The sequence below is a fragment of the Oreochromis aureus genome, linkage group 3 (assembly GCF_013358895.1).
Source record: "Oreochromis aureus strain Israel breed Guangdong linkage group 3, ZZ_aureus, whole genome shotgun sequence".
Taxonomy (NCBI): Eukaryota; Metazoa; Chordata; class Actinopteri; order Cichliformes; family Cichlidae; genus Oreochromis; species Oreochromis aureus.
Window position 1 is genome coordinate 10,795,059 of NC_052944.1, and position 24,960 is coordinate 10,820,018.

Here is a 24,960-nt window from a genome sequence, read left to right on the forward strand (position 1 = left end):
AATAGGGAAAATGTGCTCAAACTTTCGAGTGCCAGTTAAAAGACGAGCTGAGGCATTTTGCACCCTCTGTAGATGAGTAATATATGATGCGCTGACCCCTATATAAAGTGCATTACAGTAATCCTGCCGAGTGCTAACAAAGGCGTGGATCACTGTCTCAAAGTGCTGCTGTGAAAGAACTGGCTTTATTTTTGCCAGCTGCCTGAGCTGAAAGAAGCTTGATTTTACCACTGCCTTAATCTGATTTTCAAACTTAAGATCACAGTCCACTTTGACCCCCAGGTTTGTGACAGTTGGCTTAACATACTGGGCCAAGGAATCTACATACACATTGGAGGTCTCAGTGGGGCTACCAAAAACCATCACCTCGGTCTTTTTATCATTGAATTTTAAAAAGTTAAGAGACATCCAAGCCTTAATGTCATCGAGACACTGAAGTAATGGCTGTGTGGAGTATATGCCATTTTTCTTTAGAGGGACATAGATCTGACAGACATCAGCATAAAAGTGGAATGCAATGCTGTGCTTTCTCAGTACAGAACCAAGAGGAAGCAGATATAAAGAGAAGAGGTGGGGGGCCTAGAACGGAGCCCAGTGGGACACCACACAAGAGAGGAGCGGAGGACGACATGGTCACAGAGTCTGACACAGAAAGTTCGCCCCGCCAAGTAGGACCTGAACCACTGCAGTGCCATGCCCCTAATGCCCTCCAAGTGTTCCAAACGAGAGAATAAAATGGCATGATCCACTATATCAAACGCAGCTGTCAAATCTGAAAGCACAAAAACAACACAGTCCCCAGCATCAGTAGCTAAAAATATGTCATTAAAAACTTTTAAAAGGGCTGATTCAGTGCTATGAAAGGGTTTAAAACCAGATTGGAAAACCTTTTGCTTTTCCAGGAAGGCCATTAATTGGCTGTAAACTTTTCAAGAATTTTGGAAAGAAAAGGTAGTTTGGAGATAGTCCTGTAATTTGCAAGAACTGTAGGATCAAGAGTAGGTTTTTTAATCAGGGGTTTGACTACTGCATGTTTAAAATCTTTAGGGACTACACGTGACATCAAACTATGGTTTACCAGCTCAAGACCCAAAGGTCCAACTGTAGGTAACACCTCTTTTAAGAGTCGAGGAGGGACAGCATCATTTGGAGACCCTGCAGGCTTAAAACGACCAACAGTCTCCTTTGAAAAGGACAGAGTCACAGGCTCAAACCTGTCAAAGACAGCAGAGCAGGAAGCAAAGACTGAGAGGTCATGAGCACAAGGAGAGATTTGAGCCCTTGTGGAGGAGACCTTCTCAATAAAAAAGTTTAAAAAAATTTTCACAGGCTTCAGACGAGGGCTTGATATAGTCAGTATGTGGTGCACTAAGAACAGAGTTAATAGTTTTAAATAAAACACGCAGGTTGTGACAGTTTGACAGAATAATGTCTGATAAGTGTTTTCTTTTGGCATCTTTTACAGTTTTTTGATATTTACGCCAACAGTCCTTCAGCATCTGGAATGACACTTGTAGTTTGTCCTTTTTCCACTTGTGCTCAGCTCAACGGCAGTCGCGTCTGATAGCTCGGGTCGTGTCGTTCAGCCAGGGCTCAGATTTAGTTTTAGACAGGTGGAATAAAACCATGAGCTTAGTTCCTCAGTCTGGCTGCATAAAAAATCCGGGATCTTACAGATCTGGTTAAAAACTGTTGAAAACTGCTCAGCAGTGGAGGAGTTAAAAACATGACAGCGCTGAGCAGCAGCGCGAGGTTTAACTGAGGTACAAGCAAGAGGAACTTGCCAGAAAACACCTGTGTCAGAAAACACAGCATCACAAATCTCTATTTTAAAAACAGAAAAACCATGAGATAAAACAAGATCAAGTGTGTGTCCACGTTCATGTGTGGGACCGGTCACACATTGCACCAGATTAAAAGACTTTAAAAGTAAGGTTTAAAAAGCCCTTTGCCATGGGTATATCAGGACAACACACATGAATATTAAAATCCCCAACAATAAGAACACGATCATATTTTGGCATGAATTCAGCCAAGAAGTTGGCAAAGTCACTCACAAAGTTCTTATTGTATTTTGGAGGCCGATAAACCACTGCACACAACACTGTGTGGGAGCAGCCCAGCTCAAACACAGACATTCAAAGCAGGTGAATGACGGGGTTGACAGCTGCTTACATTTAAAATGACTTTTAAAAATAGTAGCTACTCCTCCTCCTCGACCCAACATATGCGGGGAATTAAAACAGCAGCAATCGCCAGGTAGAAGATCTGAGAAGATGCTGCACTCACTGGCGCTCAGCCACAACTCACACACACAGAGAAAATCCAGTCCTCGGAATGTGAAGAAATCCTTCAGGATAAAAGTTTTGTTCGCTAGGACACTGGGGCGTGCAGCCCGGATCACAGCTGACCCTTCTCACCCTGGACACAGTCTGTTTGACCTGCTCCCCTCAGGCAGGAGGCTCCGGTCCATTCACACCAGAACCTCTCGCCATAGGAACAGTTTCTTCCACTCTGCTACTGGACTCATGAACAATAACCATATGACTGTTCCCACCACAAACACATGACCCTACACGGTGTTCACTGCATCATTCCATTTTTGCACTGATCACCACCTGCATTCATGTATATATCTATCTACTTAGCACTTTTAATTTTTATTTTTATGTTTATTTAAGCGTTGTCTGACAGTATGTTTTGCACTAAGTACACAGCAATTTCCTAATGCTGTAAACCTGCTCAACATTTGGCAATAAAACCCTTTCTGATTCTGATTCTGATTCTGACCTAGCATTTACCAGGCCAATCCTGGAAGTAAGCGGCGGATCCCCATCGCTAGCCGTCCTAGAAGCCCCACACAGAGGCCGCAGGTTCCGCAGATTCACACCACGGCGGCGGGAACGAGGAGAGCAGCGTTTTCGGGGCTGGAACATCCCATCCAGCCTGATGACAGGTACCAGCCAGGCACCAACAGGTTCCAACGATTGCCGAGAGAAACAGAAGTTTGGCACTGCGCCGTGTTTTCTGGATAAGGGCTTAAGAGACCACCTTAAGAAGCTTTTAGCTTCACCAGGCAGCCAGCCCGGCAACCCCAGCGACGGCACTTTGCCGGAGTGATGGAGCTGGAACATGGCACAGATGAGCTGGGATCTCCGATAGTAGCGGGGGAAATATTTTATGTCCAGCTTGGTTCCATTTTCCCCAATCTTTGGCAGAAGGTCGGAGATCCAGTAGAGTTTGGCGATCATACGCCAAGAGAGAGTTGGCATTTATTACAATAGTCAATAAAATCAATACAAACAAACATAACACTGGCAGTGACAGACGGCAAGCCACACACAGCGGCGCCATCTTGATACTTGTTGTTTTGATGCTTTCTGTCAAATGAAACCAGCCTGGCCTTTCTTCTCTAAACACTGTCGCTAACAAGGCATTTTAATTCAGAGTAGAGCCTCTTACTGCTTCAGTTTTTTTTTCTCTAAAAGCATGTCACCCTTTTCAAATGCATTAAAGCAGTTGACCTAAACAGCTGAAAGAGAGATGTGAAACTTTTGTGTGAAAGCAGTTCAGCTATTTTTGGGTGTGGTTTTATTGCAACGCTAAAGGCCTTTGATACACAGTGTTGCTACAAACTTTCTGTTTGTTCAAATGTCAGGAAAGAAAACTTCCCCCTTTCTCATACAACATACTAGAAACAGTGAAACAATTACAAATGTCAGTGTATTCAAACTAAAATCACTTTTGTGTTTTATATAAAACTTGATGGAATTAATTTCAGAGAAACATACTGTTAATAGAAAATTGTACTGAGTAGTCAGTATAAGCTTTTAATGATATAAGTTTACTTGTGATAGAATACTGCATGATGACCTTTTCCTTGCTTAGAACTGATTGTTCTTTATAAAACGTGTTCTGATATTTCTATCTGAATCTTCCCACAGCGATAGTAAGAAGTCGCACAAGCAGACAAGCAGTTCTGACCTCGCACACACACACACACACACACACACACACACACACACACACACACACACACAATCACATACGCACATGCTCACGTCACTGAACAAATGTGTTCATTTTTCTTGTGTATAAATAAAGACAAGTGCAAGAAGAGAGCGCACTTCACAGGGCCCCCACTCTGATGTGAGCGCTCTGTGACCACCCTTGCAAGTAAAAACTGCAGCGTGTGTGTCTTCACTCTTAGACTCTCAGCTGAAGAAGCGTCATTTAGAATAAATCTCTTGACACATACCTTATACCATAGCTCCAATGATTTTATTATTTTTGTTTTTTGCGTTACTCATATAAGACCAGCAAGAGGAAAGTTTTGTAAATAACGTCTCTCTTAATCTTTGAATCAATGAAGTCATTTCATATTTGTTGTTTGTGCTGAAATCTTCCTTTGGTGCAGACTTTATCCATTACCTGCAACATTTGTCTTCAAAGGGTGCATGGCTGCAGTTTTAATCACTTTCATTAAATAATTGTAATTATTCTTCTAACAGTCTGCAATCTTGGACATTATGTAATCAAAACAAGTAGATTAGGTTTCACAGCTTCTTTTAAAACTTTACTATCACGTTACTATCTGCTGACAGCTTAAACAACATGAATTTTACTTCTCTCTCAACTGCAGGCTCTCTGTTTCCTGCTGGTTTGAGGTTGAGGTAGACACAACAAAAAATCTAGAATCACATACTGAAAAAAAGTGTCCGATCATATCTGTTGAAGGACAGTGTACAGCAGCTTCCTGCATACAGTGGAAGGCAGTCTATGTAGCAAACAAAACAAATAGGGGCTGATGGGATGCAGATGCAGCCGAAAGTAGACAGGAAATAGAAATAAAAACAGGAAGCAGCACTAGCACCAGTCAAACAGGGAAATGAGTCTATCTGTTGGTAGTATAAATAACATGAGTTTCTGGTTGCTTTTGTACTGCAGGCCTCCCGCGTCTTTTTACTGCTGATTGCAGTGCTGGATCCTTCAGGGTGCCAGGGTCCAGATTCTGTAATTAAAAGTACAGATATAAAATAACTGAACTGGCTTAAAGGTGCAAGCATCAGAATATTTAAACATTACAGCATACTGTATAAAAAGGCTCCCACCTCAAATTGTTCTGGGTTCGTATTTTCTTGTTCTTTAGCTGATAATTCAAAGACATGATCATCAGTTAAGTAAACGATACAGTGACATTAAAAGCTAAGACTTTGCTCTTTTTTTTTTGTGGCAACATTTGTATTTTTTCATATAGTTGACGTTTCACCAAATATGAGAAACATAGAGTTGAAGTAAAAAGTACCTGTTTTCCCGTGTTGAACAGCCAGACCAGTGATGAGCATTAAGAGGAAAACAGACAGAACACCCAGGGTGACACTCGTCAGCTCTGCTACTTCGTGAGCCTCTAATACAAAAATAAAGGTAAAAAGTGACACAGCTGAAATTTATTCTACATTCAAATGTTTCTAATCATCTGCACAATAAAAGAAATGTTAACTTACGTTGGGAGACGCAGTCCATGTCATCCTGAGGCTCATCAGTGTCTATTCAAAAATAAAGCCTTGATTTTATTAGTCCTCATTTCTATATTTTTCTTAATATATAACCACCCATAGTCTTTGTATACAGAGTGTTGACAATAATTACACTGTATATGTAATATAAACAGAAAGAGCAATAACCAAAGAATGAGGAGGCAAAGACTTTACAATAATCTTACCTCCAACCTTTAATTGCATGACGCTTAAATTTAGACGTCCTTCTGAGAGAAATCCACAGAAATACAGCCCAGAGTCAGACACATCCACTTGTTTGATTTTGAGAAAGAGAGCAGAGGTGTTTTTTGTCATTTCAAATTTTCCAGGTTGAAATCCAGCATTGTGCTTAACACTTGTAGCAGCCATAACAGCGATAGAGTTGACTGTGGTTCCGCTGACCAGTCTGAACCAGAAAGTCGTAACGTCCATTTTGGAAGTATTGGTGCACTGCAGAGTGACATTTTCACCTGCCTGCACCTCTGAGGTCTGAAACTCAGAACCTGAGACAGCAATCCAGCCTGAAACTGTGGAAACAATGAGATGTTTAATTGCTTCAAAACAACATGGTGCTAAACTAGTTAGTGTAAAGTTACTAATAAGCAATTCTGTTTAAATTATTATAGGTTAAAAATGCAATAATAGATTAACTAATGATGTCAAAGAGTAATAGAGCAAACTTACAGAAACAAGAAAGAGCTAAAGCTGTTATCACGTTCATCATTGTGCACATGACTGCTGCCCTGCAATGTCCGCAGATGGTGTGTTCACCAGGAAGGGTGCTCTCAGTGTGATAAATGTGATAGAGGTGGGAGTTTTGTGTTGCTTTCAAAGCTAAATCCGTTTACGTCATAGAGTCATGATGCACGCGCTTAGTCTTAAAGTGTTATTTCAAGGTTATTTTTTTGTCTTTATTTTAAAGAAGAAGAAGAAGAAGGATGTTTCAGTTTATGCTGGCAGTTGTTACAATGCTGATAGTGTCAGGGTTGGCTGATTAGCAGGACTCAGAACACAACGGGTTGAAAAATAGAGGGAGTTTTATTGCTGTAAAGTTAGAAACCATAGCTAAACACAAAAATCTGGAACTGGAAACAAAAACCTAAAAACCACAAGCTACGAATAAGGAGTAGCGATGGAAACAAGGGGAACAAGGAAACACACAGCAGCGTAAACAGCACGACAATAAGCAGCGGAAAACAGGGAACACAGCTGGACATAATCAAGCCAACAGGATAGCAGGAAGCAAAACTGAACATAGGATGAGAGCCTGTCAAGATAAAACAGGAAACACACAGAGACGCAGACCAAGACACACAAGCTATGTCGTAATTCATAGAACTCATCTTTTGGAGGACGCAGCTTTCAGTGTCTACGCAGGCCGAATCCTTCGAAGACCGAGAAGATCGGAAGTGTGAGGCTGTGAAATGTGACGGTCCAGCCTTCAGGTTTCTGAAGCTGTCTCAGTGGAGTTTAATGAAAATCAACCGTTTACACAGTTTACACAGTTTACACAGCTACATTCTTAAAATATCTTAAAAGCTTATTTTGTGACCCAGAAAGAATAATATTACAACTATGTAGCTGCGACCATTGTTGACAACTTGAACTGGCTGGGCCGTGCTATGAATTCTGGGATAGTTTGGACCACGAATGATACACCCGTCCCATCCTTCAAATCTGGGGAAACGAAGGACACATTTATCAGCCGCATTTGGAGGAGTTTACAAATTTTGACAACCTGCGTCACCTGGCTGTGACGTAATCGGCCTTTAAATGCGGCCTCCAAAGGATGTGGCCTATGAATTGGGAAACACGTACAGATTTGACACCTGGGGAAGAAACAGGCATGGGTGATAGACATGACAGGCTGGGGAGAACACAGACGACACCAAAACAACCAGAGCACAAAAGGGAACAGATTAAATGAACAAGACACTAAGAACTAGAAAAACAAATTATTAAAGTAGGAAGAACAAGAAAACTAAACAATACCAAATGAGAACTGAGAAACATAGAAACACTGGGTCACAGACTGGGAAACATGACAGATAGTCACAGTCAAAGAGTCCTTGACTTAAGATAAGTCAACACTTTTATGACAACAAAAGACATGCTGTTATATGATGGAGTTGGGTTTTAACTTCTATTTGATTTACAAATGGAAAAAAAAACATGTAATTAAAAAAAAGAATACATGATCAAATAATGCCACCTACAAAGGACAGAAGGTCACTGAAAAAACTGTTCTCCATCATGGACAGCCCATCATACCCACTCCACTGTGGTCTGAAACTTAGAACCTAAGACAGAAAATCCAGCCTGAAACAGTGGAAACAACAAGATGTTTACTCGTTTCAAATGAATATCATATAAAAATCTGTTAGTTTGTTGTAAAATGACTTACAGCCACCACCTACATGCTTAACAGCTGGTACAGAGTTTGAAAGACTCACCAGTCCTCCAAACATACCTGAGTTTTTGTCTTATCTGTCCATAAGACCTTTTTCCAGAAAGCATTTGTTCTTTATTCTTCTGATAAATTGTTAGCCACTAAAAAATATTTTAAAAACTTGTCAAAATGAACATGGTTTTCTCTCCAACATCACAACTCCAACATCCCACCCCCACCAACCATCTCCCTTTAAAGAGAGCCAAGTCCACCACAGTGAAACTAAAAACCAAACACTTAGGGACAGAGAAACAGAGTGTGGTGGTCCACATCAAGGCTACCCAAATCAACAGAGTTTGAACACCAAAAACAAAAACCCACATGAGCCCCAAGTGTTCAGTTTCACCCTTATTTGTCACATGCAAATTAGCACAGGGTCAAAGTTGCAATAAAGACAAGTCTCTCTGGAGTATAATACAATATAATATATATCTATATATATTAGTCCTGTAAATAGATTTAAAAAAAATTAACTAATTCATCTCACAAATTCTGTAATTAATCGTTATTAATAGCAATTACTTGATCAATAGCCTGGTTGCAATTACATTTTAACTTTATATTTGAGCTTGTAACTGACAGTTCTGCAATATAATGAAGTAAATGCAGAATAAAAACAAAGAATGTATGCTTAAATTCAAAGAGAAATTGAATAGTTTTCTTCAATCTTTTAGCACAGGTTCTCAACTGTGAAATACAAATTTTTAAAAAACCTGTATACTAATAGGTAAGTATACACTGATATATAATATATATATATTAGTGCTGTCAAACAATAAAAATGTTTAATCAGATTCATCACAGGGTTACTGTGGATTAATTTTGATTAATCTTATATTCGACTGTGCAATGATCACTGTGCAATAGCTGCTGTTCCAACAGACAACACCACAGAAGATGGCTGATGCCACCACAGAGTCAAAAGAGGTCTTCAGGAGCACCCGCTGCACTCCAAACGTTTCCTGAACAGGTAGAGTCTGCTCTGACCCTTCCATTAATGAGCATCAGCATCAGTCCACTATCCCACTGTCAGTTCCCCGGACGCTCACTGGTGTCGGTGTGGTGGGCGTGCACCTGTGGAAATCCACCATCAGCATCAGCATGATGGTAAGAATTTCCAGCCATGGAAAAGAAAGCTCCTTTATTCCCACTGTATCCACACAATGGGTATAAAGGAGCTGTTAAATTTTGCTCTTTGGCCAATCCTTGTGATAAGACTGTTCATGCAGTACTGATGTCTTTGCAACGGCTTCAACAATCTTTCAAGAAATATCTGAAAATCAGTTTTGGTTTTGGTTCTAGGTTTGTTTTTTTCACATCACATGCCTTATCCAGTCTGACACGTACTTGCAGCAATGCTCTCTAAATGTGATGATTAACCTTTACAAGCTCATTGAGTATGAGGAACAATTTAAAAGTAAAACTCTGATCTGACTCAAAGAGGCTGTTTAGGAAGAGCAACATCCTGCTTGAGTACTCAGATTGTGTACTTGGTATGCTCAGAAAGTTGAGTATGACACTTACTATTTTCAGTTGTAGCTATCTTTATTACAAAAGGAAATGGTAGAAGTATTTTTAGTGGTGAAACTGGTTTCAATAGAAGGTGTAGCTGTATACAGTCTTAATGTGAGAACTGCATGATAAAAATGGACGTTATAAAAGTTCATGTGCAGTTCAAAACATGTGCAGTGATAACCACACTTAGTTTTTGGTGCTTTGTGTCAAATGAAACCAGCCTGGCCTTTCTTTTCTAAACTCTGTTGCTAAAAAGGCATTTTGATTCAGAGTAGAGCCTCTTACTGGATCAGAGTTTTTTCTCTAAAAGCATGTCACGTTTTTCTAACCGATTTGGATGTTTTGTTTAAACTCGATTGACACTCTTGATCTGAGGCAAATGCGTTAAAGCAGTTGACCTAAACAGCTGAAAATGAGATGTGTGAAACTTTTGTGTGAAAGAAGTTCAGCTATTTTTCTGTGTGGTTTTGTTGTAAAGCTAAAGGCCTTTCAGTGGCTTTCAATTTATTGATACACAGCGTTGCTACACTCTTTCTGTTTGTTCAAATGTCAGGAAAGAAAACGTCCGCTTTTCTCATACAAGTTACTAGAAACTGTGAAACAATTACTAATGTCAGTGTATTCAAACTAAAATCAATTTTTGTGTTTTATATAAAACTTGATGGAATTAATTTCAGAGAAACATACATTATTCCATAGCTTAAATGATTTAATTATTTTTGTTTTTTGCATTGCTCATATAAGATCAGCAAGTAGAGAGTTTTGTAAATAACGTCTCTCTTATTCTTTGAGTCAATAAAGTCATTTCATATTTGTTGTTAGTGTTGAAATCTTCCTGTAGTGCAGACTTTATTTGTTACCTGCAACATGTGTCTTCAAAGGGTGCATGGCTGAAGTTTCAATCACTTTCATTAAACAATTATTTAATTATTCTAATAGGTCTGCAAAGTCTGACATTATGTAATCAAAACAAGTAGATCAGGTTTCACAGCTTCTATTTAAACTTTGCTGTAAAAGTTACTATCTGCTGGCAGCTTAAACAACATGAATTTTACTTCTCTCTCAACTGCAGGCTCTCTGTCTCCTGCTGGTTTGAGGTTGAGGTAAACACAACAAAAAAATATAAAATCACATACTGAAAAAAGTGTCTGATCATGTCTGTTAAAGGACAGTGCACAGCAGCTTCCTGCATAGAGTGGAAGGCAGCCTATGTAGCAAACAAAACAAATAGGGGCTGATGGGATGCAGATGCAGCCGAAAGTAGACAGGAAATAGAAATAAAAACAGGACTGTGCTATAAGTGTCACACTGTGCTAAATAATTAGTAGAAGTGCTGAGATAAAGTTCAAAAACTAGCTGAGGACCTGCTTGCTATATTAACTCTCTCTTGCCAGGTGAGGAACATAGGTGCTGCAGAAAATGGACAAGAAACAGAAACATAAGCAGAAATTAGTATTAGCTACAACAAAACATGGCAATGAATTTTAAAATAAAAAAGGGAATGATGAGACACGGACATTATGCACAGTAATAAAAGGACTATACTGGCAGATGTAGATATCCATTCTATCCATTCTTCTTTAGTTGCTAATCTAAAGAGACAGTATAACTGATCAGTTAACAGAACCATGTGGTGACATTAATAGCTAAAACTTTGGTCTGTTTTTGCAGCAACATTCATATTTTTTCCATTTGTAGGTTGTAGATCTAAAAAGTGTCTGTCTGAATGTTCTTTGTTTAAACAACCAAACCAGCGCAGATCGTTAAGAGGAAAATAGTCAGACCACTCAGCTTAACACTCATCAGCTTTAAGGGATCTCACAATTTTTATTTACTTACTCAAACTTCTGGGCAAGAAGGAATTTCAAGAAACCCAACCTGAAAGTTTAAGATATCCATCCATCCCATCTTTTCCGTTTCGCAAGGGAGCTGGAGCCTATCCCAGGGCGAGAGGCAATGTACACTCTGAACAGGTTGCCAGTCTGTCACAGGACTAACACATACAGATAAACAACACTAACATACATTCACCAATTCACCAACCTCACTTACTGTCTTTGGTCTGTGAGAGGAAGCCTGAGGACCCAGAGAAAACCCATGCAAACAAGGGGAGAACATGCCACCCGCCAGGTGGTGGCATCGAACTCTATTTTGCTGGACTATTTTGCTGTGAGGCTATAACTAAACCACTGTACATCCAAGTTTGAGACAATTATCAAAATTTATGAAATGATTGCCTGAAATTTAACCTACGGATGGAAAAAATACTGTTCAAAGTGCTAATATTGGAAAAAATAAATACATAAAAAGTTATCATTAAATTAATTTAGTTCAGTTAAATTCAATTACATTTTTTTTCATTGTTTATTTAAAGGACTAGGTACATTATTTATATCACTAAACTGTATACATGAAACCTGCAAGTTAGACTCTATGGAGCTGTCGAGTGAGTGGTGAAGTCTTTTTCGATTATCAAGTGGGCGCTCTCGTTCCTTTATGTTTCACTGATAAGCCCACCACGTCTCTGGAAGGTTTAGCGGTCAATCCCAGTGTCCCAGGCTCACCCCCAAAACACCATCTACCCAGTTGAGGCCTGGCTGAAGTCCGGCAAGTGTTTATGTTCCTTACTAGGGCTGGGACAACGCGTCGACGTAATCGATTACATTGACGCGTAAAATACATTGATGTAAAAAAATGTGCGTCGATGCGTTGTCACTTTCAAAACAGACATGGTGGCAGCGAGTAGCGGCAACATGAGTGAGGCAGCCACAGTCAGTCATTTGCCGGCTTTGTAAGGTGGAAATGGCCTATCATAAAAGCACACAGCTATGCACCAGCACCTCAAACGACGGCATCCAGGAACAGCTTCTGAAAAGGACAAACCACCGTAAGTTTTCAACTTTTTTACTAACGCTGGTTTTTACCCTTTAATTCATCCAGACACCCCCCCCCCCACGTAGACATACACTCACTCATAGACACAGAGATAAACACCCAACCTCTGTAAATGCAAAACTCATTTAAGCTGCTTAGCAGTAACATATAGCAGCTGCTGTTTAGTTGGTTTTTATTCGTGGCCCATGCTGGCAAAATGAGTCGGAATGCGCACAGGCTGATTATCATAGAATGTTTAACATTGGTGATTATCATTAATCTCTTAATGTTATGCTATGAAGGCACATAACATAAACATGAACATGAATCTGAACCCAAGTTTCAAGCTTGAAGTACATGATGCTGGAAAAAACAGATGACCTGACACTTAACAGAGTAAGATAGAGGACTTAAATACACAAGGGTAATGAGGGAAGTGGAAACACCTGGGGAAACACAGCTAACACAAATGACCCTGACTCCACTGGGAAAGCAAAACTAAACACACTGAACATGGAAACACAAGACTTTCTAAATAAAATAGGAAACATAATGGAACGTAGATATCACAACTCAAGCTCGGCACCTCAGTAAACCAGTGTATTTCTGTACTGAAAAATCAAGTGGTGTGAGAACTGCGAAAGGAGTATTTTTCATTTTTTAATTTCATTTATTTATAAAACACATTTAAAAACAACAAAGAGTCGACCAAAGTGCTGTACAAGGTAATAATTAAACAACAACATTAACATCATCGAACAAGTATGAAAATTCAAATTAAAAAATTGGTAATTGAAATTGGTAACAGATTTTGTTGTTCTTTAAAAGCTAGGAGGCAAAACAACACAGTTACTCTGTCTGTTCATTAGTGCACATTATGAAGATTAAATACAAGAAAAGCTGTTGTAGGTTTTAAAACGTACCTTGCTGAGGTTTCCAGTTTTGAACAACCAGACCAATGATGACCATTAGGAGGAAAACAGACAGAACACCAGTGGTGACACTCGTCAGCTTAGTTACAATGTCAGACTCTTCTATAAGAAAAATGCAGAAAATTAAAACCTCCAAAACTGTTTTTGGCTTTCAAATCATGTGCACGTGCACAATAAAATACATTTTAGGAACATCTTTTGTTTACATTTGTTGTCCATGTCATCAGGAGGCTCATCAGTGTCTTTTGAAAACAAGACACTGAATTAGATTTTTTATTCTCTCATGTAACTCTCATGCAGTATAGAAAGCCAAAGAGAAAAAATATGTTTTAAGATGGGATTTAAAAAGAGTGACAGTTGGGGCCTTTCTAATGTGGAGAGGTAGATCGTTCCACATTTTCAGCGCCACAACCGCAAATGCCCGATCCCCTCAATGAACCATTCTAGACTTGTGTAAGGTAAGGAGCAATTGATCACTTGATTGAAGGGCTCTAGAGAGTGTATAAAGCTGCAAAAGGTCAGACAAATAGTCTGGTGCTTAGCCATCTAGCACTTTCTAAGTCAAAAGTAAAATTTTAAATTTAATTCTAAAATGCACTGGAAGCCAGTGAAGATAGGCAAGTACCGGGGTAATATGTTGGTGTCTCTTCACACGGGTCAATAGGCGGGCTGGGGCATTTTGTACGAGTTGGAGCCGTGCCAGACTGGCTGACACCAACATATAGTGAATTACAGTAGTCCAGTTGAGAAAGGATGAATGCATGGATTGCTCGTTCCAGGTTTTTAAAGGATAAAAAAGATCTCACCTTGGATAGGAGCCTTAGTTTAAAAATGGACCGCTGAACAACTGAATTAATTTGTTTCTTAAATGTAGGTAAGTTTGTTATCCAAGAAAACCCCCAGGTTTTTTATGTGTGTTTTAACAATGGATGCTAAGTTACATAAATCTAAATCTGGGGCATTAAAGTTACAACTTGGTCCAAAAATAATTACTTCAGTTTTGTCCTCATTAAAGGTAAGGAAATTTGAGACCATCTAGGTTTTAACTTCATCAAGGCATTTGAATAATGATTCCATGGGAGTGGAGGTGTTTTTATTAAGCCGAAGATAAATTTGGGTGTCGTCGGCATAAGAGTGAAAGCATATGTTATGCTTCCTAAAAATTAGGCCTAGGGGTAGCATATAGATTGAAAAGAGAAGAGGGCCTAATATGGACCCTGTGGGACACCACAAGTAAATGGAGCTGTGGAGGAAGTAAAATCATCAAGGCTCACGGAAAAAGTCCTCTTGGAGAGGTAGGACCTAAACCATTCCAAAGGGATACCTTTGATACCACATTGCTCCAATTGCAAGATCAGAATTCTGTGGTCAACGGTATCACAGGCTGCAGTTAAGTCGCAGGAGCACAGCTGCGTCACCTGAATCGGTAATTAATTTATTCAAAGCTTGAATAGAAGTCAGTTGATAGTTGTTTATATGTAAGCTTCTTCTTAAAAACAGCCGCAACTCCACCCCAGACCCCCCTCCCCCGTTTGCCCGTCCTTGGCAAGTTTAAATAATCACAGTCGGAAGGTAAGAGTTCAGTAAAACAATTAAGCTCACCGGCTCTCAGCCAAGGTTCCGTTAGGAGCATAAGGTCCAAGTCCTGGTGAGTAAAAAAGTCCCTTAAAATAAAGGTTTTGTTAGCTAACGAGTGAACGTTAGCAAGGTTAATCCTTAATGAAGTCGAGGACTTAGCATTGGAATTAGGGGCCCGTTGGAGCGTCAGCAGGTTCTGAAAGTTTACTCCTCTCCGATGATGTCGTGGAAGCCGCAAGCATTGGTTTATTGTAGTAATCCTAGCGACAGGAATCAGACAGGGGTAAGCCATGGTCGGAGGGGTCCAGTGTTTGACGTAGTCAGCTCTGTCCGCATCACAGTATTGATCATTACAGGGACATAAGAAAGGAGCCTTCAATCTCACCAGTCAACTGCTTCGTCTTCCCCAGCATCGGCGACGCCTTGATGATTGGGGTAGCTTCGAGGCAAAGCAGAGGCAGGCTGGGACAGAAACGCCAGGCAGAAACGGTGGAGGGAGAAATCTCTGATTTCCATGGTTGTGGTAAGGTTCACTTTTTAAGCAGGGGTATCTTAAATCCAAAAGCGTTTGGTGGTCATAGACATGCAGAGAGTTAGGACGATTAAAACAAACAATACCGCTAGTAGGGACAGAGTTAGACAGCTGGCCGCGAACACTGGCGCCATCTTTGTTCACATCTGTATAACCAGCTTCTGTCTTCAAGTAACTGGGCCTCGTGCTGCACTGGGACCTGATGTCCTCAGCATATTGGAGACTACCTGAGTAACAGTCTTTGCAGCTGGTGGCAGCTCTCCCGCATATGCTAGCAGAGCTAGCATATGTCTCCATGTGTGCAGAACAGGCTTCTATTAATCATCCTGGATGCAAGGATGAACAAGGGATATTGGAGGGAGAGGTCAGTAGGTAGAGTGGTTGCTCCATGATCGGAAGGTCAGGGGTTCGAATCCACTGAACGGCTACCCTGAGGTACCCCTTAGCAAGGTACCGTCCCTACACACTGCTCCCCAGGTGCCCAATGGTTGCCCACTGCTTCACAGAGTGAATGGGTTAAATGCAGACAGGAATTTCCCCCACGGGGATCAATAAAGTATACATTATTATTATTACTGGGCATTACATCTCTTTTGCTGAGCATGCACGCCCCCAGACTATAATTCATAAGTTCATTCATATCACTGAATACAAATTGGATCAATTGCTAGACACTCTATTGTCTGCAGTGTCGGAAGTACACTTGCAAGTATTTTCTCCCTCTGAGCTGCTGTTTGGCAGAAAACCACGTAGTGTAATGCATCTACTTTAAGACCTACCATAGAACCAAGTCCGCCAGAGCTTATCTTTATATTTTTATAAGCTGCAGTGCCATTTGTGGGAGTAATTCAAGTTGCTATATATCAATACAACCATTATGTTGACAAATTTTAATAATATCTATGCATTACGTCCGTTGTAACTACATTGCAGAGTTGCAAAAAAGTGCAATAAACTACAAAAAACTTGAAAATCATTTTTTTCTCCTTTGTTTTTTTTACACATATTTCTAGTTTATTCCACACAGAGGTTTATTCCACAAAACTGTAAATGCAAAAAAGTTGCACAAAATAGTTTCCAACCACAGGAAATATATTTTGAATGTCTTCATAGTTTTATTTTCGAGATACACCAACTTTTATATACTGCAGGAAAAACGAAAAATATTATTATCATGCAAATTTCCAAAAAAGACAGCACGTGCATCAAAATAAACTATTTCCAACAATGTAACTTCTTAGGTTCTAAGCATCCCGAAAACTTTACAGAACGTATATCCGTATCTGCAATAATTACAATTCAGGTTAGATTTTTTTTTTTGTGCGCAACGCAGATTTTCTGTGCACAGAGACCGTACCAGCTTAGAGGGAGCATTGGTGGTTGGCCATCTGAGGTCCTCTGGTTCTCCAAATGATCCTGTCCCGCCATGATTTTTTAAGGAGATTTTGCCTAGTTAGGGCAGGCTGTTCTTACTATTACAAACAGCACTTTAATATCTGGCGTAGTCCCTGCTACTTTTAAGCATACAGTACTACAACCCCTGCTTAAGAAACCCGTCCTGGACCACACTGGCTAACTACAGGCCTATCTCCAAGCTGCCCTTTCTGTCTAAAATCCTGGAGAAAATGGTATATTCCCAATTGACTGATTTTTTTTTTAAATGAGAATGTTAATCCCAGAGGTCTTCCAATCAGATTTTAAAAACCTCCATAGCACTGAGTCAGCACTCTTAAAGGTTTTTAATGATATTTTCCTTTCCTGTTTAGGTTTTGTTAGTTTAGTTACTGTATTTCTGAGCTTTTGTTGATGTTTGCTCTGCCTCGATTAAAGGCATGTTGTTTAAGCATGTTGTCAGTGTCTGCATTAGGGTCCACACTCTCTCCACTCTATGGCAGACGTGACACTGCCAGATTTATCTGCCTCTGAAGCAGAAAGATATTTCTGCTTGTCTATTAAACTGCTTCTGGCATGTCTAGACGATATCAAAACTTTAATGGCCCTAAACTTTTTAAAATGTAATTCATTCAAACAGAGCTGATCGTGTTTGGTCCTACCAGACCTTGTGACCTTCTTTCTCTATTGATTTGGGACCCCTGGCAGAGTATTTTAAAGTTGTTGTTACTAACTTGGGTTGGACTGTGACTTTAAATTGGACACTCAAATTAGAGCTACTGTCAAGTCCAGTTTTTATCATTTAAGGCGTTTGGCAAAGATAAGACCTAATTTATCCAGGCCTCAATTTGAAACATGCTTCTGTTTCATAGAGAGTAAGTATGCACCTCAGTTTGTTTGTTGGATGTTTTACAATATGAAAAAGACATAACATCACATACTATAAAGATCCAATACCTGATGTAAGAATCATGTATTACAGTGGCTTGCAAAAGTATTCGGCCCCCTTGAACTTTTCCACATTTTTTCACATTACAGCCACAAACATGAATCAATTTTATTGGAATTCCAGGTGAAAGACCAATACAAAGTGGTGTACACGTGAGAAGTGGAACAAAAATCATACATGATTCCAAACATTTTTTACAAATAAATAACTGAAATGTGGGGTGTGCGTAATTATTCAGCCCCCTGAGTCAATACTTTGTAGAACCACCTTTTGCTGCAATTACAGCTGCCAGTCTTTTAGGGTATGTCTCTACCAGCTTTGCACATCTAGAGACTGAAATTCTTGCCCATTCTTCTTTGCAAAACAGCTCCAGCTCAGTCAGATTAGATGGACAGCGTTTGCGAACAGCAGTTTTCAGATAAAATCAATGTGCAACGAGGGTGAGATAGAGTTGCTGCACCATATCATTAATATGATAGAGCATCATTTCCAGATACATAGTGAGTCCGTCTGGTGACAGCATAGATCATATCTGACTTGATCTCTCTTCTTTTTGCATTTGGTCGAAATGTCGCTGCAGCATATTTTGGGCCGTCAAAGCCAAGAATCTGATTTGAATATTCATAGCCATTTTTCGATTTTATATGATTGGTAATACAATAAGTAAAATAAGTCAACTGAACCCATCACCAATTAGTTGATCTTGAGGCAATTTTTTGGTAAACAAAAATGGAAGCTGCCAGAACTGCCAGAAGTCACCACCAACAAGGACAAGCTGAGAAAACTCAGCTGATTTTTATCTGCATAGATAGCAAGGTTTCAACCAGAGGAAATGTTTCATATGTGTAGTCAGCAGTAATAAAAAACAGAAGGTCTTTTGCAGGAAGAGGAAGTATAATCTTGTGTTGTTTTGTCTTTTGATCAAGACTTATAAAAGCATAAGATAATACATACAGTATCCAGTCACAGTTATATCCATGTCCCACATGAATGTAGTCTTTATTTTTCAAGAACATTTGTAGTCACCAAGTATCGACTGTTTCCGTTCAGGTCGTGTGCAGATTTCCATTTCATTAACAGTCACGTTACATGTTTGTTTGGCTAAATAGACTTTGATGGACGAAGTAAGTACTTAGAATTAACAGGAAAACACATACGAAAATTCAGTCAGCATTGGTTCATCACAGCAAAGTTAGTTTTTTTTTTCTTAACAAGAGTTTTTCATTTCCCCAATAAGTCATGATAACATCATCAGACAGTTCAAGTCGCCTGCTGATTCTATCTGGTGGAAGCATAGATCACATTCGGCTCTATCTCTCTTCTTTTTGGTTTTGGTCGAACTGTCACTGCAGCATAGTTCACCTCATCAGATCCATGATTCTGTGAAAAGCACATTCAGAGTCAGTGTTCATTTATTGTAATTAGTATATAAATGTTAATTATAATTATAGACAAATATATGCAGTAACAATGAAGTGTTTATCTTACATTTCTAAAGGAAAGAAGACAATTAGTCAACAGCTAATTGCAACATACAAACCAAAAATCTTATTTCTCCCTTTATACGATAAGTAATTGGCACTGTAATGCTGTACAGGCACATTTTGTTTAAGCGCTGCCAATCAAAGCATAAAAGTACATTTTTAGATTGACTCACCGTGCTGTGGTCCAGATTCTGTTCTTCTTTATTTGCTGATCCACAAAAAAGAACTTAGTGTTATTCTATTTCATAAACCAATTATACATTTGTGAAGAGTAAAGATTATAAGAGCGATTTTGTAGCTGTAAAAAGTACCCGTCTGAAGTTTCATGTTTTGAACAGCCAGACCAGTGATGAGCATTAAGAGGAAAACAGACAGAACACCCAGGGTGACACTCGTCAGCGTTGCTACTTCGTGAGCCTCTAATACAAAAATAAAGGTAAAAAGCAACACGGCTGAAATTTATTTTACATTCAAATGTTTCTAATCATCTGCACAATAAAAGAAATGTTAACTTACGTTTAGAGATGCAGTCCATGTCATCCTGAGGCTCATCGGTGCCTATTCAAAAATAAAGCCTTGATTTTATTAGTCCTCATTTCTATATTTTTCTTATTATATAACCACCCATTGTCTTTGTATACAGAGTGTTGACAATAATTACACTGCATATGTGATATAAACAAAAGAGCAATAACCGAAGAATGAGGAGGCAAAGACTTTACAACAATCTTACCGCCAACCTTTAATTGCATGACGCTTGAATTTAGGCGTCCCTCTGAGAGAAATCCACAGAAATACAGCCCAGAGTCAGACACATCCACTTGTTTGATTTTGAGAAAGACATCAGAGGTGTTTTTTGTCATTTCAAATTTTCCAGTTTTAAATCCAGCGTTGTAATTAACACTTGTAGCAGCCATAACAGCGATAGAGTTGACTGTGGTTCTGCTGACCAGTCTGAACCAGAAAGTCGTAACATCATTTTTGGAAAACTTGTTGCACTGCAGAGTGACAGTTTCATCTGCCTGCACCTCTGAGGTCTGAAACTCAGAACCTGAGACAGCAATCCAGCCTGAAACAGTGGAAATAACGAGATGTTTAATTGCTTCAAAGGAACATGGTGCTACATCTGTGAGTGTAAAGTTACTAATAAGCAAATGTGTTTAAATTATTATAGGTTAAAAATGCAATAAAAGATTAGCTAATGATGTAAAAGAGTAATAGAGCAAACTTACAGAAACAAGAAAGAGCTAAAGCTGTTATCACGTTCATCATCGTGCACATGACTGCTGCCCTGCAATGTCCGCAGATGGTGTGTTCACCAGGAAGGGTGCTCTCAGTGTGATAAATGTGATAGAGGTGGGAGTTTTGTGTTGCTTTCAAAGCTAAATGCGTTTAGGTCATAGAGTCATGACACACGTGTTTAGTCTTAAAGGGTTATTTGCAAGGTTATTTTCTGTCTTTATTTTCAAGAAGAAGAAGAAGAGTGATGTTTCATTTTTTCTCAGCTTTAAAAACATGCATTATTAAAAAGCTGGTTGTTGTTAAAATGCTGATAGTGTCAGGGTTGACTGTGTGGCAGGCAAAGGGTAGACCCAAAAGAAGGGAGTTTTATTGCTGTAAAGTTATAAACCATGGCTAAACTCAAATCTCTAAAACTAGAAACTAAGAACTGGAAACAAAAAGCTAGGAACAAGGAGTAGCGATGGAAACAAGGGGAACAAGGAAACACACTGCAACAGGAATGGCAGGACAATAAGCAGAGGAAAACAGGGAACACAGCTGGAAATAATCAAACTAACAGGACAGTAGGAAGCAAAACTGAACACAGGATGAGAGCCTGTCAAAATAAAACAGGAACCACGCAGACCAAGACACACAGGCTTGACACTTGGAGAAGAAACAGGCACGGGTGATAGACATGACAGGCTGGGGAGAACACAGACGACACCAAAACAACCAGAGCACAAAAGGGAACAGATTGAATGAAGAAGAAACTAAGAACTGGAAAAACAAATGATTAAACTAGGAAGAACAAGCAACCTAAACAAAATATCAAATGAGACCTAAGAAACATTTACTATCTGTCATGGGAACCATGACAGATAGTAAAAGTCAAAGAGTCCTTGAGTCAACACTTTTATGACAACAAAAGACATACTGTTATATGACAAAGTTGGGTTTTAACTTCCATTTGATTTACAACTTCATGGGCCATAGCACTTTTTTTTTTGTTTTTTTTTTAAGGAATACATCAAATAATAATCAAATAATGCAACCTACAAAGGACAGAAGGTCACTGAAAAAACTGTTCTCCATCATGGACAACCAATCACACCCACTCCACTGTGGTCTGAAACTTACAACCCAAGACAGAAAATCCACCCTGAAGCAGTAGAAACAACAAGATGTTAGTTTGCAGCCTGCTGCTGCACCCATCTCCACTCCTTTTGTGCCTGGCAGGGGCCTGCCACGCAGTCACTGGAGGTGGAGGTGCGTCAGGGTCTACGCCTGCCGGAGGTGGAGGAGGAGCTGCTCCAGCCGGAGGTAGATGAAGAACTGGACCAGCCGGTGATGGAGGACGCGTGCGAGGGGCTGCTCCAGCTGAGAGTGGTGGATGAGCTGTGAAAGGAGATGGAGGTCCACGTGTCACAGAGGGCTGCTCGGCCTGAGCCTGAGGTCAATTCGTCCGGAGGACCTGTGCAGTCCAAGATTGGGGAGATGCAGCATGACACCGGCCGAGCCACCTGGGAGCCCCAGTGCACTTACACGGCTGCTGCGCCACCGCTGCCACTGGATACGTGGGTGGCCCCAAACCTACGACACCGGCGCCGCTAGATGCGCGGGCGGCCAACAAGAACGACACCTCCCCATTGCTGGGCCAGAAGCTGGGGGCGCCAACGGTCCGGACCAATTCCCTCTCTCGCTTGCAGGGGGAGTGAGTAGGTTCACCTGGATGTTTTCCTCGGCCTCAGTCGGGTGATGGGGGTATGTGGCGGGGCATGGTCTGCAATGCAGCTGCAGGTGAGATGCGCTGGTGGCAGCTGGAAAGCTGCAGCTGTATTGTAACAGCAACAGTGAGTGTCAATAAAATGTGTGAGATTCTGAAAAGCATGAACATGTGGACGGGTCTGTCATAGTTTTGTTACACGAATCAAGGCTACTCAAATCACTAGAGCTTGCACACCAACACATAAAGTGTTAACAAAAACCCAGATGAGCCCAGTACGCCAAGCCTGAAACATACAGGAAGCCCAGTGCCCAAGGCCGCTACTGAGACCCAACAGAGTCCAGACAGCACAAGAGTCAAGGGCAGTGAACAAACCAAAGGCTCATGAAGAACACCAGCCAGCTTAATGTGACACGATGAGATAGAGATGTTGCTCTTATTATGCTACACTGACACATGGAAAGAACCATGTATTAAAAGGAGGGATTTTACAACAAATACAGCAACAGTGGTTTACAAAGAGATTCTGTAATTACCCTTTCAATAATCTTTTAACTCTTGTATGATTTGTGGAAGTAATAATACAAGCAGAGGCATTCAAAGGCTACAGGCAACACATCCACACCTAGAGTAGTCTTTTGATCATCTACACATGGACTTTGACATTGAACTCAGGCCATGTGAAAGTAAAGAAACATGCTTGGTGTTTACTGAGATGTTTTCAAAATAAGCAGCAGATTTCCTTTCTTACAAATAAGATGCAGGTGCAGAAGCAAGAACCTTGCTCAAAGAAACCCTTTCAAAGTGGCGAATTTCAGATAATCTCAGCACCAGTTTTGAAACAGTAGATTAAGGCACAATGTGCATAAAAAACCTCCACATCCTTACAAACCAGAAAAGTGATAAGAGATCTTCAAAGACGATTCCAGATACTTCTGTGAACCCAGACTGAGGTTAAAGTCAAAGTTGCACCGCTCAAGATTCATGCCAGCAATTACAAGAGGATTCCAGAACCACAAAACCTACTCAGAGTTTTAAAGATTTGCACACTGATGCTGAGGAAGACAACAAGTGAGATCAACACGCTTTGCCCTTTCAATCTACAGCTGCGTTGGAACAAAAGTAAGAGTGATGGGTGAAAAAGTGCCCCAACAAGAGATTATCAAGCTCCAACTAAGTGACACACGGGGGAAACTCTGTTACCAGGTATCAGCAGTTGAACACAGACAATACCTGTTTAAACAACAAGGGTGGTGTGACCTGAGAGGTTTTTCAGTTATGTTCAGTTTTCTGTGATTTGTGATCATTTTCACATATGATCAACATCCACATAAACACAAACGCTGGAAAGGCTTGAAGAATCACTCAAGGTGCTTTCTTGTTGAGAGTTTCAGCTTCTTCTCTAGTCCTAAATTTTATTCAAATAAATTTGTGCCTACACTATGTGAATCTCACAACTACTTCACTAATAAATTCTTAGTGCATTTTCTGTATGGCAGTTAGACCTACTTATAATGGTCAACCCTAATAATAATAACAATTACTGCTGTGAGTTCATATGTCATATCAACCACAAAAATTTTGACCCATCATCTTAAATTCCAATACTCTGTGGTCATGTCATTCCCACAAGTGATTTTGCGAGGCCTCCAATATGCTTTGAACCCCCACAGGGTGTATTTACTCCTTCAGAGATAAATGTGACTGATTGTTTCATCTCCCCCTGTCATGTGTTTGCTGGGAGCAGTGATAATTATAAAGTCCAAGTCTGTCAATGAAGGAGCTCTCCAGGTCTCCAACAGATTCATGCATGCAGTGCAGACATTGATGATTCTTTTGCCAGTCTTCTGTCTCCTACCACCAGCACTGAGTCAATGGGCATGACAGAGCTGGCCTTCCTGAGAAGCTTATCCAACCACTTCCTCTCAGCTGTAGATAAGCTGCTGTTTCAACAGATACCATAGAAGATGGCTGATGCCACCACAGAGTCAAAAAAGGTCTTCAGGAGCACCTGCTGCACTCCAAAAGCTTCCTGAGCAGGTAGAGTCTGCTCTGACCATTCCTGTAATGAGCATCAGTCCACTCTCCCACTGTCAGTTCCCCAGATGTTCACTGGTGTCGGTGTGGTGGGTCTGCACCTGTGGAAATCCACCACCAGCATCAGCATGATGGTAAGAATTCCCAACCATGGAAAAGAAAGATCCTTTATGCCCACTGTATCCACACAATGGGTATAAAGGAGATGTTATAATTTTGCTCTTTGGCCAATCCTTGTGATAAGACTGTTCATGCAGTATTGATGTCTTTGCAACGGCTTCAACAATCTTTCAACAAATATCTGAAAATCAGTTTGATTTTGGTTCTTAGTCAATTTTTTTTACATCACATGCCTTGCCCAGTCTGACACATACTTGCAGTAATCGTCTCTAAATATGATGATTAACCTTTACAAGCTCATTGAGTATGAGGAACAATTTAAAAGACTCAAAGAGGTCAAACTTAGTTTTTGCTGCTTTCTGTCAAATGAAACTAGCCTGGCCTTCAGAGTAGAGCCTCTTACTGGATCAGTGTTTTTTTCTCTAAAAGCATGTCACCCTTTTCAAATATATTAAAGCAGTTGACCTAAACAGCTGAAAGAGAGATGTGAAACTTTTGTGTGAAAGCAGTTCAGCTATTTTTGTGTGTGGTTTTATTGCAACGCTAAAGGCCTTTGATAAACAGTGTTGCTACAAACTTTCTGTTTGTTCAAATGTCAGGAAAGAAAACTTCTC

At 40.1% G+C, this 24,960-nt stretch overlaps 2 protein-coding genes across 3 annotated transcripts; both read right to left on the reverse strand.

Moving 5' to 3' along the window:
* Positions 1–4,282: 4,282 nt before the first annotated feature.
* Positions 4,283–6,316, reverse strand: LOC120438917. Its single transcript, XM_039609520.1, has 6 exons — positions 6,222–6,316; positions 5,723–6,064; positions 5,505–5,546; positions 5,306–5,407; positions 5,112–5,149; positions 4,283–5,011 (listed from the first exon to the last, which is right to left on the reverse strand). Exons 1-6 carry the CDS (start codon positions 6,268–6,270, stop codon positions 4,895–4,897), a joined length of 690 nt encoding a protein of 229 aa, XP_039465454.1. The 5' UTR covers positions 6,271–6,316; the 3' UTR covers positions 4,283–4,894.
* A 12,400-nt stretch (positions 6,317–18,716) lies between these two features.
* Positions 18,717–20,556, reverse strand: LOC120435425. Of its 2 annotated transcripts, XM_039605045.1 has the most exons (6): positions 20,475–20,556; positions 19,976–20,311; positions 19,759–19,800; positions 19,554–19,661; positions 19,416–19,450; positions 18,717–19,138 (listed from the first exon to the last, which is right to left on the reverse strand). In XM_039605045.1, exons 1-6 carry the CDS (start codon positions 20,521–20,523, stop codon positions 19,037–19,039), a joined length of 672 nt encoding a protein of 223 aa, XP_039460979.1. In that variant the 5' UTR covers positions 20,524–20,556; the 3' UTR covers positions 18,717–19,036. The 2 variants fall into 2 exon arrangements, with proteins under 2 accessions (XP_039460979.1, XP_039460974.1); XM_039605040.1 differs by lacking the exon at positions 18,717–19,138 and having other exon boundaries at positions 19,202–19,450.
* Between the last annotated feature and the right edge of the window lie 4,404 nt (positions 20,557–24,960).

What these genes read in the sequence shown, in the direction of transcription:
- LOC120438917 (XM_039609520.1), bottom strand. Translation starts at nt 6,270, where the DNA reads ATGTGCACAATGATGAACGTGATAACAGCTTTAGCTCTTTCTTGTTTC. An exon ending in CATGCAATTAAAGGTTGGAG is followed by an intron (nt 5,547 to 5,722) that starts GTAAGATTATTG and finishes ATTTTTGAATAG; the next exon opens with ACACTGATGAGCCTCAGGAT. An exon ending in CATGGACTGCGTCTCCCAAC is followed by an intron (nt 5,408 to 5,504) that starts GTAAGTTAACAT and finishes TTTTTGTATTAG; the next exon opens with AGGCTCACGAAGTAGCAGAG.
- LOC120435425 (XM_039605040.1), bottom strand. Translation starts at nt 20,523, where the DNA reads ATGTGCACGATGATGAACGTGATAACAGCTTTAGCTCTTTCTTGTTTC. An exon ending in TTTAGCTCTTTCTTGTTTCT is followed by an intron (nt 20,312 to 20,474) that starts GTAAGTTTGCTC and finishes CCACTGTTTCAG; the next exon opens with GCTGGATTGCTGTCTCAGGT. An exon ending in AAACATGAAACTTCAGACGG is followed by an intron (nt 19,451 to 19,553) that starts GTACTTTTTACA and finishes TTTGTGGATCAG; the next exon opens with CAAATAAAGAAGAACAGAAT.